A 21,018-nucleotide genomic window follows, 5' to 3' on the forward strand; every position below is an offset into this window, starting at 1 on the left:
GGATCAGCTACATGTTAAATTGGAATTAATTTCCTTAATTTTTATTTAGAGGAGATATTTAGCAAAGAAGAAGAATGTGAAATTCTTAGGATAATTTTCAAGGTCTTGTTTAAGGAAAGGAATGTGAGTCAGATAAGTACACCAGGAAAAGGAAAATATGGGAATATTTTTTGGGAAAAAATCATTTTGGTTAAGGATGTTTGAGTCATTATTGTAATGAGAGAAAAGGTTTGAACTAAGATGATTGTTTAATGTATATGGTACAAGCTTAAGGCAATGTGATAGTTCTCATTGGGAGTTTGCTCATGTAGTAAAATACTTAGGGAAGTTTACTGTGTTAAAGTGTAGTGTGTACAATCAATATGGCAGTAAAGCAAATTGTAAAGTGTAATAAGCTCCAGAATCTCCTTGTCTTGTGATGAAAACATGTGTTTTGATCTGAGTAAGAAGTTAAGCAGTTTCTTTAACAAAAGATAAGATCTCAACAAGTCACCTGAGATGCAGAGGACCTTTTTGGAACAAGGTCAGAAGATGCAGAAGGACTTTGGAGAAGAGAAGAGAAGAGAAGAGAAGAGAAGAGAAGAGAAGAGAAGAGAAGAGAAGAGAAGAGAGAAGAGAAGAGAAGGAAAGATGATGGGCCAATTCATCTCCACCATCTCTCACCTACGTGTACATTGTATAGTCAGTATACAGTCGATACTTGTAATTTCCCCTTGATTCTAGAAGTGTGACACCTCTTCCTTATGGAAAGGAGGAAGAGAGGCAAGGTGAAGATGTTCTCCATTGAGAGAAAAGAGGGAGATTATTGGGTGGCATTATTATATCCTATATTATATCCTATAGCCTATCTAGGGAGAGTCTTATCTCTGATTTAGAGAATGGGGTATAAGAAATGGTGGGAGGAGAATCTAGCCAACAGAAGTCAATGCCCACTCTTTTGGTGTGGCTTACTGTTGGACTCACAGTAGCACACAGCAGTTTGAGAATTGGCCTTGGGTGCCAGTTCCCCTTGGGTCCATCCTAGATTCTCATTTCCTGGTTAGAGGTGCACTGTGGCTCAAGATTCTCATCCAGAGGAGAGAACCACCAGTGGCATATGAATGAGTCAGTTCAGTGTGACTATTGTTTATACCAGTCTGGCCAGTATATTTTCCTGGGGTTTAGCAAATATCTATGGACATGTCTAGAAGCAGGATACAAATGTTCTGGATGGTACAATTGAAAAGACAGGTGGACTGAGACTCATGTGAAATGTAATGATGTTACCTAGATACCTTGTAAAGATGAGCAAACTAGGGGACTTGTTAAGGGAAACTTTGACCATGAGTTAGTATGGACTTTCAAGGAAATGCAGAAATATCCATTTGGAAGAAAAAAATAATTTAAGAAACATCACTAGATATATTAGATGTTCTTGGGGTTGGTCTAATGGCACAAAATCAAAGATTTATTTTGATCAACTTTTGGAGCCAAGAAGATCTATCTAAAGACATTGGTATAAAAACTCTCCAGTGGAAGGAAGGGACAGCAACTTTGGAAATGTATATATTATCATGAGGAATATATTGCATATTTAGGAGGACCCCTTGGAAGTAAGGATGGACAGGAATATCCATTTTTTGGAAACAGGAAAGCTATATTCCTGGAAGGTCTACCAGCACTAAAGGGACAGTATTGAATTTGTGGGACTATTGCTTACACCCATTTGTCCAAAGGGGTTAGGAAGTTGTTATCTAGACTTAAAAGTCTGCTACCTAGGTACAGGATGGGAGTTGGTGCTAAACTATAGTGCAAAAATTACTAATTAGACAGGAAAATATGAGTGTTTGGGTTCCACAAAAAGGTAAAGGGAGGATTGTCAGTTTATATTACAAAGACTAGGGTCTGCCTATATTGTTGCCCAAGGGCAGGTAATGAGTTAAGATAAAACATTTAGCCTACATTTGCTCAAAAACAGCCCCACCTAGTCTTAGTCTTGACCTTCTTCTTTATGCATGCTCAAGGAGATCTAGTAGTTCTTTCTCATTAGTATGATGATGGGGAGGGGGATGTATAGGAACCAATGTATCAACTAGTTTTGTGACCCCAGCCTATGGTTGGTATGAGGGCGAAGGAAAAAAACCTTTCATACTGCATAAAACACCTTCTATTTCTGGAATTTCTTGCCCCTCTCCCCCATCTTGAGAGGTATGCCATTTTGTTAAGATATCTTAATTTAAAAAACCCATTAAAAAAAAAAAAACAATGATCTTACCTTTAATTCAGCAATACCAATACTAGGCCTATATCCAGAAGAAACCATAAAAAATGGGAAAAGTACCACATATTCCAAAATATTCATAGCTCTTTTTGTAGAAGCAACAAATGGAACATTGAGGGGATACCGATCAATGGGGTAATGGCTGAGCAAGTTATGGTAAATGAATGTTATGGACTAGTATTGTTCTATAAGAAACCATCAATGGCCAAACTCTAGAAAAGCATGGAAATAATTATAGGAACAGACGCTGAATGAAAAGAGCAGAACCAAGAGAACATTTTACAAATTAACAACATTGTGAATTGCTCAAGTTTGATGGACGGAGCTCCACTCATCAGTTCAGAGCTAAGACAACCATGGGAGACTTGTTATGGACAATACCATCCACATTCAGGCAACAAAAGCAAAACAGAACAAAAAGCAACTACAGAATCTGAATGAACACTACATTCACCTTTTAAAAATTTCTCGTATATTTTTCCTTCCTATTCCATGGCTTTCTTTCTTTTCCCTCAGTCCTAATTCCTCATACAGAAAATGACAAATGTTTTAAACTTGTTAAATACAAATTACGTGTACAATGTTCACTTAACAGTTTGCTGCTGAGGGGAGGGGGTGGGAAGGGAGGATAAAAGAAAATTGTGTAACTTATAAATATTTATGTGGATGAATGTTGAAAAAATTTCACATCATGTAATTGGAAAAATAAAATAAGAATTAAAATAAAAATGTTCTCATTTGATTTTCACAGCCACCTTGGAAAGTATATTTGAATAATATTTCCCTTTTACCATTGAGGTGGAACAGAGGTTAGTTAGTGCCAGGGATCACACAGCTAGAAATTGTCTAAGGGTGAATTAGAACTTAGGTTTCCCTTACTCCAGGGTCAGTCAGAGTTTTGTCCATTCGTCTATCCTAGTTCGGAGTGCAACTGACATCATTCATTGGACAAATAACAAAAAATAGTCATTGAGTAAACTCTAAGTGAAAAAGAATATAGAGCATTGTTGTCTGGGGACAAAAGTTCAATATAAAGTATAAAATGAGGTCGCAGTTTGAAGGAGCTTATAATCTGTGCTAGCCATAGAGAAATGAGGGGGAAAATTTGACCAGGATGTTGCCAGGAAACTGATCCATAAGTGTTTAATAGCAGCCACTATTCATATAGAACTTTATATTTGTTAGCCACTTTAAATCTCACAACAAAACTTATTAGGTAAGTAGAGTACGGGTCTGGATGCCACATTTTACAGATGAGGGAATTGAGACAGGAGACTTTCCCATGGTAATTCAAACACAATTCTGCTAACTCCAGGTCTAGCCCTCTATGGATGGTGCTACCTCTGAATTAAATGGCAATAATTGGCTTAATATAGAAGTTTATTTGGGGGACCCTACAACTATGATATTCTAGTGAGAAATTCAGCAGACAAAAACAATAATTTGAAAATTTTCCCTTGAATTAAGAGATGAAAGGGAACCTGTTTGCTTAAATGAAATAGACTTTGAAATCATGAGACAAAGACACTGATTGAGTTTTTGAAATAACTTCACTTACTTTGAGGTAGTTTACTCTCGTTAGTTGAGTTTTCATGTTTTGATTTGAAAGCTTCATGTCACTGAGATCTTTCTGAAGTTTCTGCACCTTTTCTTCCAGTCTTAGAGTTGCCGTGTTCGGCAAGCGGTTTTCAACTGCCAACAGAAGCTGTTGTCTTTTTTCTTTCTCTAGCTTCCGGAACTTCTTGTTCAACTCTTCCGCCTGCAAAGTTTTCACTTTGTTTATTTCCCTTTGTGTTTCTCTCTACATCAACAAAGAACTAGTCTTAAAAATACTTCATGATTCTGGGGTTGCCCATACTGGAGCCACAGCTGATTAGTAAGTCAATTTTTTAAATCAAAGTTAAATTCATTAACAAATACATGAAACTACGTAAGGTACAAGAGAAGGAATAAAAAGACCTGGATTTTGAGTCCCAGATTTCTACCTTAGACTCAGTTTCCTCAACACTGAAATGTAAATCAGAACTCTTGTACTCTCTAGCCCACAGGGTTATTGAGCAGATCAGATCAAACATGTATATTAAGTGCTAGGGAATATCAAAAATCATTTTCTCATAGATTCAGGTTGCTTTCTCTTGGACTCAGGTTGCTTCTCCTCCTCAAACTGGTTACAAAAAAATCTCAGCATGATATGTGAATATAACAAACATCTAGTTCTCCACAGATATGAATAAAAGCACTCAAGATAAGAAATGTATACTTTAGACATAGGATAATCTTTGTACAGCCTCTCAGAAAACACAGAAAGGACTCACAGTAGTCCAGAAACAAGCTCTACAATTTTTCTCCTCCTCTCATGAGTTCCACCTTTTCTCTAGGCTTATTATTATCCAGATTTATGCAAGTCCAACAGTTAGCCACACCAAAAGATTGGGCATTGACTTCTGTTGGCTAGATTCTCCTCCCACCATTACTAATACCCCATTCTCTAAATCAGAGATAGGACTCTCCCTAGATAGGATATAGGATATAATGTAGGATATAATCATGCCACCAATATGGGAAAGCTTTCCGAAGGAATGCATACCTTATTTGGCATCAGAGAGTTCACACTGAAGGGAAACTGTATGGTTGTCAGGAATGTGGAAGAGCTTTCCGAGGGAGCTCAGCACTGATGGAGCATGAAAGAATTCACAGAGGAGAGAAACCCCTTAAGTGTCCTGAATGTGGGAAAGCCTTCAGGGCAAGCTCAGTCCTGATGGACCATCAGAGAATTCACAGTGGGGAGAAACCTTATGAGTGCCATGAATATGGGAAGGCTTTTAGGTGGAGTTCAGATCTTATTCGGCATCAGAGGATTCATAGTGGGGAGAAACCTTATAAATGTAACGAATGTGAGAAAGCCTTCAAGAGAAGCTCTCACCTTATTAAGCACCAGAGAATTCACAGTGGAGAAAAACCTTTTGAATGTAATGCCTGTGGAAAAGCTTTTAGTGGTAGTTCAAACCTTATTAGACATCAAAGAATTCATGTTACAGAATAATCCCATAAAGTTAACAGATAGAGTAAAGGACTGAACTTTTGATTTTAGTGATATAGGGAACTCCCAGGTGAGTAAAATCCCTCTACTGAAACAGAATAGCACCTTCTCTGCAACTTACTAAATCTTAGAGTGTGGCATAAAACGCTAAGAGGTCACAGCCAGGATTTTTGAGAACTTAAGCCCAGGACTTCCAGGTCTCTACACAAAATATACATTATGAATTTTTCAGTTGGATATGTGACTTTTTCACACTTGAGACAGGAAAAGCTATTGAAATCCTAACTCGTTAGCTCTGTGGCCCTGGGCAGGACATTATCTGCAAAATGAGAGTATTCGATTTGCTGGCCTCTAAACTTATGATCCTATTGTATTAGAGTCCATTCAACCCATATTGGATAAGCATCTAACATGTACAGAAGAGTTCTAGGAACAAGAGATTCTAAATTAGGGTGTGGCACTTAACATGGTAGTAGGAAGATATGGCATATAACACAGAGAACTGCAGTACATAGTGACCTCAGTTTGGAGAAGGTTGGCCATCAAGGAATGTGTGTGTGTGTGTGTGTGTGTGTGACTGTAGCATCTCATTAACCCTACTAAGGTTTGGGAAGGTCATGTATCAGAAGAGAGTCAGGAAAAATGATATGAGGAACATTTGTGCTGTTGAAGCTCCAGTGGGTGGGAGAGGCATGAAGCAAGCATGGCCTCCCATTTTCAAGATGACTCAGCATCTGAGCTGCAGAGGATCTCGAGAAGCTCTGTGGATGCTGGACCAATGTCTTTGCAACTTTTCTGTATGTTTCTTAAATGAGTAAGAAAAGAGCACTTAATAAAAAGTTTTGAGCTATCACCAAAAAAAAATACTTAATGATTTGGGGTTACCCATACTACAGCCACAGCTGATTAGTAAGTCAATTTTTTAAATCAAAGTTAAATTCATTAACAAATACATGAAACTACGTAAGGTACAAGAGAAGGAATAAAAAGACCTGGATTTTGAGTCCCAGATTTCTACCTTAGACTCAGTTTCCTCAACACTGAAATAGAAATCACAATCCTTGTACTCCCTAACCCACAGGGTTATTATACAGATCAGATCAGACATGTATATTAAGTGTTTTTAATAGGAAAGTCATAGTTCTATCTAAGCCATAATTTCTTGTTGTTGATATTTTGGGGTACATTTATCAAAAAGTATCCAAATATTGGTATCATTGATATGAAAACATCCTTTAGTTTGATTGGGATGAAGTGTTAATTCCAATTACTGCATCTGACAAAAGAAACAATGCTTTTCTTACTTCTGTTGTCAGTGAAGTGGTCACTCTGACAGAGACAAAATCAAGGAGTCAAACTAGTCCCAGACTCATGAATCTGAGGCCCAGCCTTTGTCTTGGCCCAAATAGACTAGATTCAATCTAGGGAATATGAAAAATTATTTTCAAATAGATTCAGTTGGCTTTCTCTTAGACTCAGGTAGCTTCTTCTCACCGTGGTTCCAAGGATATCTCAGCATGATATGTGAATATAACAAACATCTAGTTCTCCACAGATATGAATAAAAGCACTCAAGATAAGAAATGTATACTTTAGACACAGGATAATCTTTGTACAACCTCTCAGAAAACACAAAAAGGACCCACAGTAGTGCAGAAACAAGCTCTACAATTTTTCTACTTCTCTAATGAGTTCCACCTTTTCTCCAGGCTTATTATTATTATCCCAATTTATGCAAGTCCAACAGTTAGCCAAACCAAAAGAGTGGGCATTGACTTCTGTTGGCTAGATTCTCCTCCCACCATTACTATTACCCCATTCTCTAAATAAGACATAGGACTCTCCCTAGATAGGATATAGGATATAATCATCCCACCCAATAACCTCCCTCCTTTTCTTTCAATGGAGAACATCTTCACCTTGACTCTCTTCCTCCTTTCCATAAGGAAGAGGTGTCACACTTCTAGAATCAAGTGGAAATTACAGGTATAGACTGTATACTGTCTACACAATGCAGTTTAGACTCCCTGAGGGAGGAAATTAACTTGGATCTATGAAGAGGGAAATATTCTAATATTCTTCTTTCAGCCCTAGAGACCCAGAATAAACTCCATAGTGAAGGTAATACTTCAGGTTTCAATCTTGGAAGTGGATTCTAGACAATAGTCCTGTAATGACCAGGTACACAAAATACTATAAGGGGTCAGAGTTCAAATATTTATTCCCCTACATTCAGGGGGAGATTCCACTGCTTCCATGCATATGACACTCTTCTCATATTAAGACTATGCCAAAGCCTGGAAATCACCTTTTCTTGCTAAAAGTCTGGATTGTGGGAATCATGATACCCACATATTTCCCTCTCCTCTATTTTACCTTGGGGTCTGGAACATTCTTCGAAAGCAGTGTTTGACAGCCTAAGGAACTCATGTGCTTTTGCCTCAAGAGAGACATAAATATATTTCTGGAGGAATCATATCCTCCCTCCCTCCCCATCATTACCTGGTCACCAGTAGGATTCAGATTCTCTCTATTAGACCAGGCTATACTCTGAAAAGGAGGAAATAAAGGCACAGGTTGAATATGAGTTTGAATATTCTCTTCAAAGTCCAATGTAATGGTATTCTACCAACCCTTGGAACTCTGACTCCTGATTGGTGAGAGTATTCAATGCCCACAACTAGACCCTAGGAGAATCCAGACCACCAGATGGTGCTCGAGTGTTGCCAGTGGGCATACTCACACTCCATAAAGAAAATCATCCCCAAAGCTGTGATAACACTCCATGCACTCCTCAAGTTGAGTAAGACATCTGACATTTATATAGTGTTTTAAGGTCTCATAAATGTCAGGTATCTTAATAAACTTGAGTATTGAGAGGTTTTTATTCAAGGTCACCCAAAAGCCAAAGGATGGAACCAGAATCCAAATTCAGGTCTCCTCCTAAGTCCTGCATCATGCTGTCTCTCACCAATGGCATGAAAAGTTATGCTGTAAAGTGGATGACATGTAACCATGTGTGACTTCATTGAAAATGACTCTCTTGTAGTTATTTGCATGCCGTGTCCCCTTTAGCCTGTGAGCTCAGGGAGAACTGACCAATGAGAGCCTTAGGGAGCCTGTGTAATGAGTTTTACCTGATGCAATCTCTCAGAGGTAAGCTGGGAGAACCTCCTTTTAATAGAGGCCCCTACTCTCTTCTTCAGAGCTTGTCCAGGCACAGCAAACAACCATGAAGGAAACTGCATCCGTCAGAGTATAATGTGCATCCTTCCAGTAATGGGCTGTGATTGGCCAATCCATCATTTCTCCAGTAATGCTCTCTACTCAGTAATGCCCTTTACTATATACTCCAATATAGTTATTATTATGAACTGAAATTCCACCATTAGATAATCTGTCTTTTAGATCTTCTTTTAAAATTACATAAAAATCAAATTACAAATTACAAAAATCTGAATTACATCTAAAAATCAAATATGTTTATAATGAGAAAGTTGGAACATGGGCTTTCTGCTAACATCTGTACGAAATCAGGAATATGGGAATTAATCAATTTGTTGTCATTCTCCCCCTCCCAGTCCCTTAGAATGCTAATAAGAACGTTATTTTTATGAACATTGGTTAAAATTGAAGCCATTGATATAATTTTATAAAAATTATTTTTTCCTTGCCATATACATCTAGAACCCTTACTTTCTTTTTGTCTAAATTCCAATTTCCTTGAAATAAATAATCAGTGGCAGATTTCCCTTCTGAGATCTTTAGGGATTTCTTTTGCTCCAGAAACTTTTCTTCACTTTGGGATGAGTGACATACAACCTCTTGACAAAGTTGATGAAGTTGCTCAACCTGCCGAGTTAGCAATTGAATCTCTTGTTGAAGGACATCAGTTTTCTGCAGGTAAATTACAAAACTGAGAAACAAAAGTGTATCCCATGTTTGCCTTTAAAAGTCAAACTTGCAAATCCAATGATTATAATTGAAATATGGATTTCACTATGCTTTCAAGACTTTCCTGCTAGGAAATTGGAGGTATATAGAGATCACTGGTTGAAATGAAGAGGAGAAAAGGGAGGCTGATATATGAAAACATAATACTTCAATTTCAACCTAATACTGAAACCATTTAATAAATTTTCAGGTCACCAGAGAACACTCCCTAATGAAAGGAACTAGAATACTGGCAAAAACAAGATTTTTAAAGGCAGAACTCTGCAACACACATTCAATTTCAAAATAAACAATATTTCTATAAACTGGAGGTGAAGAAAGAGAAGAAATATTTTTTGCTATAACAATTTCAACTATTCTGATGAAACTGAACAATTGGTCTCACTTTTTGAAAAATTTTATTGTTATGATTTTGGTTTTATATACAGTATTATCACATATTCACTAGAAATGCTTCCAAGTGACTTGTGGAGATGTCCTCAGAAGTGATATAAACAGAATTACTGGGTTTTAACAATTAGAACTATCCTGATATGAGAAATGTTAAACTGACTTTATAGATGCTTGCTCCTTTGTTTGCCTTACTGTTTTGAAAACTCAGAAACAGAAATAGACATAATTTAAAATGAGGCACAAGTATTGTCTCAATTAGGAATCAATTTAGACTTTATGATTAGAATATTTTAAAATGACAACTTTTCTTGCAACATACTCACATATCTCCAAGACTGTTCATTCATACTGATTTCTTGTATCCTTTCTCTCACAGCTTCCTCTGTTGCTGGTACAGTAATAAAGGTGTTTCTTAGAAGAGTAGCAAGTTTACTAATGAAACTCTGGTGCTGTGTCTGGGTAGTTTGAGTTTCCCAGTTGAGGGTGAATGGGCTTTGTTCTATTGTAGACATTTGCTTTTCCTTGTAAAGCAAATCATATTGACATCTATCCCAAACCTTCAGTTTCCCTGAGAGAAAAATGCTTTATCTTTCCAAGTTCTTGGCCAGGATAGTTTCCTCATTGTCCTAAAGATGACAATAACATTAAATCTATGTCTTTCAAATTGAGTGATTTCAGTCATTCTATTGTTCTATGATCAAAGAAGAATATAAATATAGTCACAGACTCTCATTTGAGAGAACAAGTACAGCAGAGTCTTCTTTTTCAGAGCTGGAAATGACCTTAGATATCATTTAATCTAATCCCTAGATTTTAGAGAGGATGAATCAGAGGCCCAGAGCAAGTAAGTAGCAAAAATCAGTGGGTTGGGGAGCTAAGGGTCTTTGGTTCAGGTCCTATCTTACCTGCAATGATTTTTTTTTTTTTTGTTATCACACTGTTCCTTATCTGTAAAATAAGAATAAGAATACTTGTACTACCTTTCTCACAGCATTGTTCTAATGATAAAATGACATAATAAATGTAAAACCATTTTGAAAAGTTCAGTGTTTTCAAAGTACTATATAAATGGAAACTATTTTATTGTTCTTGTCACTATTATTATTAATGAGGAGACCTAAAACCAGCAGAGTAGAGTAAAATATGTCCCAAATTAATTCTGTTTAATTTTTTTGGAAGGGTTACACAAAGATCTGTAGAAAAGCAAGCCAAAGTTCTCCAATTGCTTTTCTGTTGCTTAACATTTTTTTAATCAAATGACTTATATAAAGCTGGAAGAAAATACTACCATACTAGATAAGAGTCTGGAGCCATAAAGATTTTTGTAAGCTAAAACATTAGATTAAATCTCAGCAGATGGAATATAATAGGGAAGAATGTAAAGTCCTGCCATGTGACCCTGAGTCATAGAGATAAGCATTGGTTGGTATGAGTGATCTGCAGCACATTGCAAACAAGGAATTCTGAAGCAGGTGATAGGCTCCAGTCTATCAAGTCAGGCTTGGAACATTGTGCTCAATTCTTGAGGGACACATGATATGATGAATAATCTGTAGAATATAAAGTAGAAGTCAATCAGGACAATGAAAGAAGGTAAGATCATGATGCATGAGGATTAGGAGTATAAACTAATAATAATAATAATAATAATAATAATATAACTAAGATTTATATATTCTCATTATGTGCCAGACACTGTCCTAAGTATTTTACAATCATTATCTCATTTGTTCCTGAGACAGAAGTTAGGTGATTTGTCCAGAGTCATACAGTAAGTATCTGAGGTGAAATTTGAACACAGATTTTCCTGACTCAGGCCTAGTACTCTATTCATTTCTCTATCTAACTGCCCCTAATTAAAGAGAATAGTCTAGAAAAGAGTGAGAGGGATATGACAGGGGCCCTCATGGATGAAAATTTCAAAGGAGTTGATTTAGTCTTCATGTAAGGAAAAACTAATTCTTGTTACTTAATTTTTCAATTATGTCTGACTCTTTGTAACCCTGTTTGGATTTGGGGGGTATTTTTTGGCAATGATACTCCTGTAGTTTCTTGTTTCCTTCTCTACCTCATTTTACACATGAGGAAACAGAGACAAATAAGGTTAAATTACTTGCTCAAGGTCACACAACCATTTTTGGTCTAAAGCTGGACATGAACTCAGGGAAATGAATCTTCCTGACTCTAGATCTAGCACTCTATTCACTATGTCACTCGGCTTCTCTATTTTTACTGTTAAATTGGTTCTCTAAGCTACTTCATAATAGTGATCACAATAATAATGATAATAATAATAGTGAAGAGAATAATAAAATATTTGAAGTATAAAAGTTATTTTTCACCTAATATTTATCTTTATAGCAAATCTTATAACAATGAAGAAAGTGTATTTTAAATTCTAATTTTCTAGATAAAAGTATAATGCAAATTGATTTTACTAAGGTAGTTAATATTACTAGTTAAACACAGACTATAATTCAAATGTTCTGAATCTCAGAGCTTCTTCCACTAGCCCACTCCCTTCTTGAATTATGCCCTATACCACTAGTTTACTATTTCCAAAGGTGCCTGAGAGATGGGAGAATACACAGGGAAGTTTTTCAACTACCTTTCACCCAAAGATCAGATTAATTCCTGTGGTGCCACAGAAGAAATTCTAGGGTTCCAAATTATGTTAAGGAACATGTCAGCTACTTGCTCTTCACTTGGAAAAGATAACTCATTGTCACTGGGCAATTGTTCAGTTTTCAACCAAAACATTTCATGAGAAATATGACAGGAGTAAAAATATAGAATAAAATTATTACCTCTCCATAAATTCATCTTGAGTAGAGTATTCTTACCTTCTTCACTAAAACCTCTGGGGAATCATCTTGCCCTTTCATATCAAGATTCATAAAAGAGGCTAATTTGTGTGTGGCATCCACCAACTTTTTTTCCAAACCAGCTGCTTTTTGTTCTGCCTTTTCTCTTTCTATAAGCTGTACTCTGTGGATGATAATAACAAGTCTTAATCTTATACATTTTTTACATGCTAAGTACAATAAGATTTTTCTTTAAAGTAGAATGTTTCATGTTCCATGAGAGAAATATGGATTCTTTGCTATCTAAGCGGTTGTCAAATTAACCATTTGTGAGGAGAAGCTAGGAGTAGCAAAAGAAATGCCAAGAAAAATAATAACGTTTCAACCTTAGGGCATGGCTGTCTTGTCTTTAAAAATCTATCGCCCAGAGTCTATTCTACAAGAACTTCCACTGGTCATTTTCTTTCGCATTTAAACTGACAGACTTCTAAAAAAATAGTAATTTGACATATAGACACAGAGAATACTTGAACACTTAGTGAAAGAAAAGGTGAATAGTGAATCACTTTATACTTTTTTTAAGGTTTTTGCAAGGCAATGGTGGTTAAGTGATTTGTCCAAGGCCACACAGCTAGGTAATTATTAAGTGTCTGAGGCCAGATTTGAACTCAGGTACTCCTGAATCCAGGGTCACTGCTCTAGCCACTGCACCACCTAGCCGCCCCTCTATTTTTTTTTTTCATTTAGAATTTGTATGAAAACTATTTGGTATTGGCTAAGAAATAGAGTGGTGGACCAGTGGAATAGACTAGGTGTAAAAGCAGGAGATGATTATAGTAAGCTGCTGTTTGATAAACCCAAAGAGTCTGGCCATTGGGATAAAAACTCCCTCTTTGATAAAAATTGCTGGGAAAATTGGAAGTTAGTATGGAAGAAACTTAGATTAGACCAACACCTCACACCCTTTACCAAGATAAGATCCAAATGGTTACAGGACATAGACATAAAAAAAAATACTATAAGCAAATTAGAAGATCAAGGACTAGTCTACCCGTCAGATCTATGGAAAGGGAAACAGTTTATGACTAAAGAAGAGTTGGAGAACATCACCAAAATCCAATTAGATGATTTCGATTACATTAAATTAAAAAGTTTTGCACAGATAAAACCAATGTAACCAAGATCAAAAGAAATGTACTAAATTGGGAAACGATCTTTACAACTAATGATTCTGACAAAGGACTCATTTCTAAAATATACAGAGAACAGAGTCATATTTTTAAAACAAAAAGCCACTCCCCAGTTGACAAATGGTCAAAGGATATGCAAAGGCAATTTACAGATGAGGAGATCAAAGTAATCTATAGCCATATGAAAAAATGCTCTAAATCATTAATTATTAGAGAAATGCAAATTAAAGCTTCTCTGAGGTACCACCTCACACCTCTCAGATTGACCAGTATGACCAGGAAGGATAATGATCATTGTTGGAAGGGATGTGGGAAATCTGGGACACTATTACACTGTTGGTGGAGCTGTGAACTCATCCAACCCTTCTGGAGAGCTATTTGGAACTATGCCCAAAGGGCAACAAAAATGTGCCATACCCTTTGACTCAGCAATACCACTACTGGGTCTATACCCTGAAGAGATGAGGAAAAAGTATAAAAACATTACTTGTACAAAAATATTTATAGCAGCCCTGTTTGTGGTGGCAAAGAATTGGAAATCCAGTAAATGTCCTTCAATTGGGGAATGGCTTAGCAAACTGTGGTATATGTATGTCATGGAACACTATTGTTCTATTAGAAACCAGGAGGGAGGGGATTTCAGAGAAGCCTGGAGGAATTTGCATGAACTGATGCTGAGTGAGATGAGCAGAACCAGAAAAACACTGTATACTCTAACAGCAACATGGGAGTGATGTTCAACCTTGAAGGACTTGCTCATTCCATCAGGGCAACAACTGAGAACAATTTTGGGCTGTCTGCAAAGGAGAGTATCATCTGTATCCAGATAAGGAGCTGTGGAGTTTGAACAAAGTGCAAGGACTATTCCCTTTAATTTAGAAAAAAACCAGATAGCTTATTGTCTGATCTTGTTACCTCTGAGACTTCTCTTCTCTTTAAGGATATGATTTCTCTCTCATCACACCCAATTTGGATCAAGGTACAACATGGAAACAAAGTAAAGACTGACAGAGTGCTCTTGGTGGGGGGGGGGAGGGGGGAGGAAGCAAGATGGGGGAAAATGTAAAACTCAAATAATATCTTTAATAAAAATTAATTTAAATTTAAAAAAAAAGAATTTGTATGGAAGCCTTCTCCATGTCACATAGAGGGACTGTCCATTTCCAAACATTGTACTCAGGCAAAAGTTAAGCTGTTAGTAATTCTAGACATCATCTGCCGCATAGGGGGTCATTCTAATGATTGTTGCCTTTAATCAGTCCTTTGATACTCTTTGATACTCTCCTTTCACAGTATCTGGACAACCAGAAAGAGTCATCCTTTTCTCCCACCTACTGATCCTTAAATTTATATTGATCTCTTGATTCTAGTTTGGTTCCCAAATCAATTTTAGGTTCCTAAGTATTTTCTCTCCTAAAGCAGTGTGGGAAATCCAAGTCTCAGAGGAATTATCAGACTGGTAGATAGTGGGACATTAGCACCAAAGAATTAGAAATAGAAAACTGACACAATTCAAGTAACTGACTTGGACAGAATCATTTCTAGGCCTCCTCCTCCTTTGCCTTACTATGATTGTAATTCCTGGGATTTCCTCAGGTTTTTCTGTTATAAGTAACCTGGTCTGAAATCTACTCCCTTACCTCACCATACCTTCTACATATATACATACATACATACACACCAAGAAAAGGATAGTGGTACTTTTTTTTTTCCTAACAGCCTAGCCCAGGGTACAGTTTCAAATCTTTCATCTCTAATATTCATCAAGAAATGGAATAATCATTTTACATAATGCTGAATCCCCAAAAATGCACAATTTGAACTAATTTAAATGTTTTGATTGGTGATGATGTTTTGTTCTTGGAAAATACCATGATATCAGGGAGGTGATACTCTGACAAGTACATGAATTGGATGTGAATGAGGGAGTGCTATGCTAAGTCACTGGCCTCACTTTTTCCTCTAGAACCTTTGGGGGGGATCCAGTGGCTGGATATGGATGTGGAAAAATGAAGATGGCCCTGGATGCAAGACAATAAGTGTTAAGTGGACTTGTCCACCACTAGTAAGCATCAAGTGTTCAAGGACTGATTGGAATTCAGTTCCTCCTGACTCCAGGGCTGATGATGAAATGTCTATAGAATTGAAGCATTTTTAGAGAACTCTTAGACTTTACAAGTTCAATCTCTTCTATTACAGGTGAGGAAACTGAGTCTCAGAGAGTTAAAGTGACTTGCCTAAGGTCATCAAGCAAGTCAGTAGCAGGACCAAGAGCCAAGTCTCCTCCATCCTGTCAGTGAATTTTTCACCATATCACCCAATGTGGATACCAATTAGAAAACACACCCTATCTTAGATGGCTTTCAAGTTCTGCTACTCTTTCACTTAAGTCCCAGTTGCCTCTTTCAAGGTTCTAAATACTGATATTTTTCAAAAACTTTATTCTGGAGGCTGAAGCATTGATATCCTTTAGATCTACAATATGATCTTTCAAGGTCATATTCTGGGAGGACTGTCTGATATAATTTTCTTTGTACTTTTCTAGTTCAAATTTCAACTCTTTCAATGAGGATTCTTTTGTGAGAAGCCTGTTTTGAAGATTCCTTACCTATTTAGGAAGAGAAAAATATAAAGATGGTATTAACCTTCATACTAGAAATCTTTAAATAACCTTTAATTAGAACTTTTAAAAATGATTGACTAGAAAGTGGATATTGATTTTTATAAACTAAATTGAATCCTCTCTGTGTTAAAAAAAGTTAATCATATTTTAAAAATAAGTGGATAAAACAACGGCCCTGGAATCAGGAGTACCTGGGTTCAAATCTGATCTCAGACACTTAATAATTACCTAGCTGTGTGGCCTTGGGCAAGCCATTTAACCCCATTTTCCTTGCAAAAAAAACAACAAAAAAAGAAAACATAAAAGCATTGATAACGATTTATAGATAAACAAATATAGTATGATGTAGGAGACACAGCTAGAAGGAAATTATGTTGGAAAAATAGTTGGAGATTTAAATGTATTACAAACTCAAGGTAAGTAAATATTATGACTTAACAGACTTAAGCTTATTCTGTCCTTTTCAATGACTCTCCTTTATACAGGAACCCAGGACTCTTAATTCAGTTGTGAAATCTGATAAACTAATTTCTATCAAAGTGTTAAAAATATTTACATGTCTTAAGCATTTGTACTTAAAACAATTTCAACCCTTTACTCAAATCAGAGGGCAATATTTACTCTAAAAGACTTTGACCTTCTGGTACTGTAGATTATGGAAGATAGGAAATATTTCTGATATTCCTTTAATTGTTCTACTCATACAATTGCTTAACCAATCTATTCATAAGGATCCTGGTTTTTCAGTTACAGTTACTTTAGGGCGAATACTAAAACTATACATAAAAATTTCATTTTAATTCACTTTAACTTTTAAAAAAATCACCTTCAGTGGAATTAGGGTAAATGGAAAGGAGGTGAATGGGTATTTGGAAATCAATCAGTATGTGTGTGCTTGTTTGTGTTTGTGTAACAATGGGAGATTACTTGAGGTGGAATTAAATGAGGTCTGAGCAATGAATAATTTGAAAAGCAGAAATATGGAATATGCATGAGGTTTCTGAGGGAAAGAAAGGAGGAAATAGTGAAGTGTTAGATTAGATAGACACCAATTAACTTTTGGGACTTTCAATCTTCTGTTGGTGAGTCAGGACCAGGTTGCTGAGAGGCCTCTGGTAGTGAGAAGAAGAGATAGCACACAATTTATCTTTCACAAAGATTGTTCAGAAATTTGAAATTTACATATTGGTGAGTACATTTACTGTACTTCATTTCTGAAATGACCTATATACTTTTAATCTATGCCACAAAGACAAATACAAATCTGTATCCCTTTTCTTGTTGATGAGAGAGTGGGTATCTTTTTTTAGTTTTATTTCTCTACAGAAAGTGAAAATGGGATTAAAGAATTTTATATCTCATATAGGAATAATATTTGTTAGCCAATTCTTATCATATTACAATATGCTATGTCCAAATTAGTGCAAGACCCAGTCCCAATTCCCTTCAGCTCCGTATAGACATATTAGGAGTAAAAGAGAATCTCATTCTCTTGGTTACAGAATTAAGATAAGTTTATCCTGAACAATAAACATTGCTCCATAGAGGCAGTTGATATTGTACAGACAGGGCTGAATTGTTCAGTGCCATGGCCAGCAACCCTACAATTGCTGATGGGTGTTGTCTGTAATCTAAGGGTTCCAAGGAATCTTCAAATATTTAATAAAAAATGTCTTAAGCAATCCAGTTATAACATGTATGGTCCTCTATGCTGAATACTAAATTATCCTTAGTTATATAACATATTGTTGTACAATTGCTTTAGTCATGTTGGACTCCTCATAATTCTGTTTAGGGCTTTCTGGGCAAAGAGAATGGAATAGTTTGCCTTTTCTTTTTCCAGATCATTTTACAGATGAGGAACTGAGGCAAAACAGGATTAAGTGACTTGTCCAGGGTCATAAAGCTATTAAGATGTGAGGCCACATTTGAACTCAGGAAGATGACTGTCCCTGTCTCAGGTCTGGTTGCCCTTATACCCAGAGAATTCATTTCCTCTAGAGGGGATTTCTTTCCTTCATGAAACTGGAAATAAACTATAATTTCTTAACTGTCTTGATGCTCAGGTTATGAATTTATATACTGAAAATTAACATTTGCCTCTGAAATTACTTGATTTGGCGAATTGTCTATTTAGTCAAATTGAATCTTTAGTGAGAGAAAGGAGAAGGAAGGAAGGAAGGAAGGAGGGAAGGAAGAAGGAAAGAAAAAAAGAGAAAAGAGGAAAATGTTTAATTTATATCCCTAAAGAAATATTACTGAATAGTAGATCTTTTGGGTAGCTTAAGAGATCACTATTTTGTGGACAAAAACATTGTCCCACAGTAGCAGAACTGGGATTCTAAACTAGGCCTCCTAAGACTGGTTGGCACTCTTTTCACTCTATTATGCTGCCTCTAAATGAAAAAGCACCCAAAAGTATTGAATTAGTTAGGACCTTAATAGTTAGTAAGTCCAATTCCTATCTTAAGCATGAATTCCTTCAACAATATGTCAAGGGACCATCTATACTTTGTTTAAAGATTTCCAATGATAGGGAGCTCATTACCTCTAAAGTAACCCATTCTGCTTTTGAAAATTTTAACTGTCAGAAAGTTTCTATTTATATTCAGTCAAAATATGCCATCTTGTAGATTCTTAATTCTTCCCTTTGGCACTAAGTAGAACACTACTTCCTGATGTCAATCTTTTAAATATTTGAATCAGCCAAAAACCCCTCAAAACTCTCCTGAATCCTCTCTTCAACAAGCAAACATTCAAAAGCACACAGAAAGTTAGTAAAAGTACCAGAACTTAAACCTATCTTTTAAATCCTAATCCAATCCTTTTTCAAGGGGTATGGAATAAAATCTATACATTATCTCTTCCTGGTGACTTAGCATAACTGATTAGATTAATACTGGATATTATTTATTCTAGTATAATCCTAGGTTAAATAATAGAATCATAATATTTTAGGTTTTTTTTTTAATGTACAATGCATAGAGGATCTTTGATTAACTGGTAACCTTAAAGTTGGACAGCCTTTGGCCTTTTGTTAATAAGATGAGAAATAGGGGCAGCTAGGTGGCATAGTGGATAGAGCACCAGCCCTGGAGTCAGGAGTACCTGAGTTCAAATGTGACCTCAGATACTTAATAATTACCTAGCTGTATGGCCTTGAGCAAGCCACTTAACCTCATTGCCTTGCAAAAAAACCTAAAAAAATAAGATGAGAAATAGAGTGAATATTTTCAGACATTTTTACCACTTATTTCCTTGCCTCTTGTCTAAGAGGACATTTTATTGTTGAGTTCTAGTCATTCCATTTAGAATATTAGCTAAAAAATATATTGATGAAGTGAATGAGTCTATATTAACTGGCTATCTCTATAGTTAGAGGCTGTCACATAACACATCATAAGTATTAAATTCAAATTAAAAAATTAAAATTCTGTTTTAATTTTCATTGGAAGAAAATGTTTCATTATTAATTGCTTCAGAGTTGTTAGTAACAAAATAAAAGATCATCTCTGTGCTAGGATTCAAAGAATTTTAATTGTAATGACTTTTACAAGATGGTTTGAAGAAAAGGAGTTGTGGAAGACACAGTCACTTCAGTTATGGGGAGATGGACATCCAACATGGAGATCCAACAAAACATTTTTTTTTCTGTTTCAATGAGAGCATAGACTAAAACCCCAACCAAGTTTGCGGAAAACTACTGCACAGTATTAGGAAGGAAAGGCTAGGAAACTAGATGGAAAAAAATAACAGAGTACCTGACCCATCACTGCACTATTTTTCCAAGATGGGTGAAATGATGGATGCCTGACTTTTGGTATCATGGTCTCATGTTGTCCTTTGCTTCGGTTAGCAACAGACTTTCCAGAATCTGATTGGCTTACAAATTGATGACGATGTGCCATGCCAGCATAAATGGAAGCATTTGGTCTGCAAGGAGCCAATGTGTGTGTCACTGATGAGGCGATCACAAGGTCCACCTAGAGTCAATAGTAATGCTGTCAGATATGTTCCACTGCAGCCTCTTTCTCTCTATTTGGCAAGTTCTCATAGGAGTTGCCCGCTTAAATTAATGTGCTACCTGAAGGTGGGCCTTGTTTGTAAAGAGATAATCAAAACACAATAATTAGATTGTGACTTATAGTAACTTGTGCTTATATATACGCTTATATATGTCTATATGTATATTTATATATGTACATATATATGTATATTGTGCCATCTAGCCACCTACATATAAAATATAATACGAATAATTTGTGAATCTTATATGTTAACTTATTATATTAACCCACACAATTGAATTATAGGCCTTGATTGTTGTTCATTCTTTGTTCTTAAGAGGACCAGTGATGTCAGGAGAGTGTTGACTTCCAAGTAAATTAGATTTAAGTCATCAACCTCACTCTCTCTTCCAGAGTCATCAGAGTTTACTGATAAAACATAGATCAGCATGATGAAATGGCTGCAGATGCACTGGGAGACCTTGGCCTTTTAAACCAAGGTCTTTTCCAGGTCTCAATTTGTCTGAGACAACACCCATTCAGTAATAAAGGTTAGGTAAGAAGTAAAAGGTAAAAGGTAAAAGAATCAATCTGAGAAGAGAAAAAAGACCCTCAGAATTTCTATCCAATACAGAAGGTTCTTCTTAAATTAGGGTAGACTTCTGTAACTAAAACAAGTGATACCTGAAAGGAATTGCATTAGTCATTTATATCTTTGCTCTAGTTAATAAGTTCTTGATAACAAAA

At 36.1% G+C, this 21,018-nt stretch overlaps 1 protein-coding gene across 1 annotated transcript in view; it reads right to left on the reverse strand.

Annotated features, from left to right (window-relative positions):
- LOC141522917 (uncharacterized) overlaps window positions 1-20,695 on the reverse strand; it is a 44,826-nt gene extending 24,131 nt beyond the window's left edge. The window contains exons 1-6 of the mRNA XM_074236280.1: window positions 20,026-20,695; window positions 16,063-16,249; window positions 9,971-10,215; window positions 8,997-9,197; window positions 7,677-7,850; window positions 3,819-4,061 (exon numbers count right to left, since the gene is read on the reverse strand). Of these exons, the coding sequence (XP_074092381.1) occupies window positions 3,819-4,061; window positions 7,677-7,850; window positions 8,997-9,197; window positions 9,971-10,215; window positions 16,063-16,249; window positions 20,026-20,172 (1,197 nt within the window). The 5' untranslated portion in view covers window positions 20,173-20,695. The remainder of the gene's footprint in view (window positions 1-3,818; window positions 4,062-7,676; window positions 7,851-8,996; window positions 9,198-9,970; window positions 10,216-16,062; window positions 16,250-20,025) is intronic.
- Window positions 20,696-21,018: the final 323 nt, after the last annotated feature.

Source organism: Macrotis lagotis, chromosome 4 (genome assembly GCF_037893015.1).
Source record: "Macrotis lagotis isolate mMagLag1 chromosome 4, bilby.v1.9.chrom.fasta, whole genome shotgun sequence".
Taxonomy (NCBI): domain Eukaryota; kingdom Metazoa; phylum Chordata; class Mammalia; order Peramelemorphia; family Peramelidae; genus Macrotis; species Macrotis lagotis.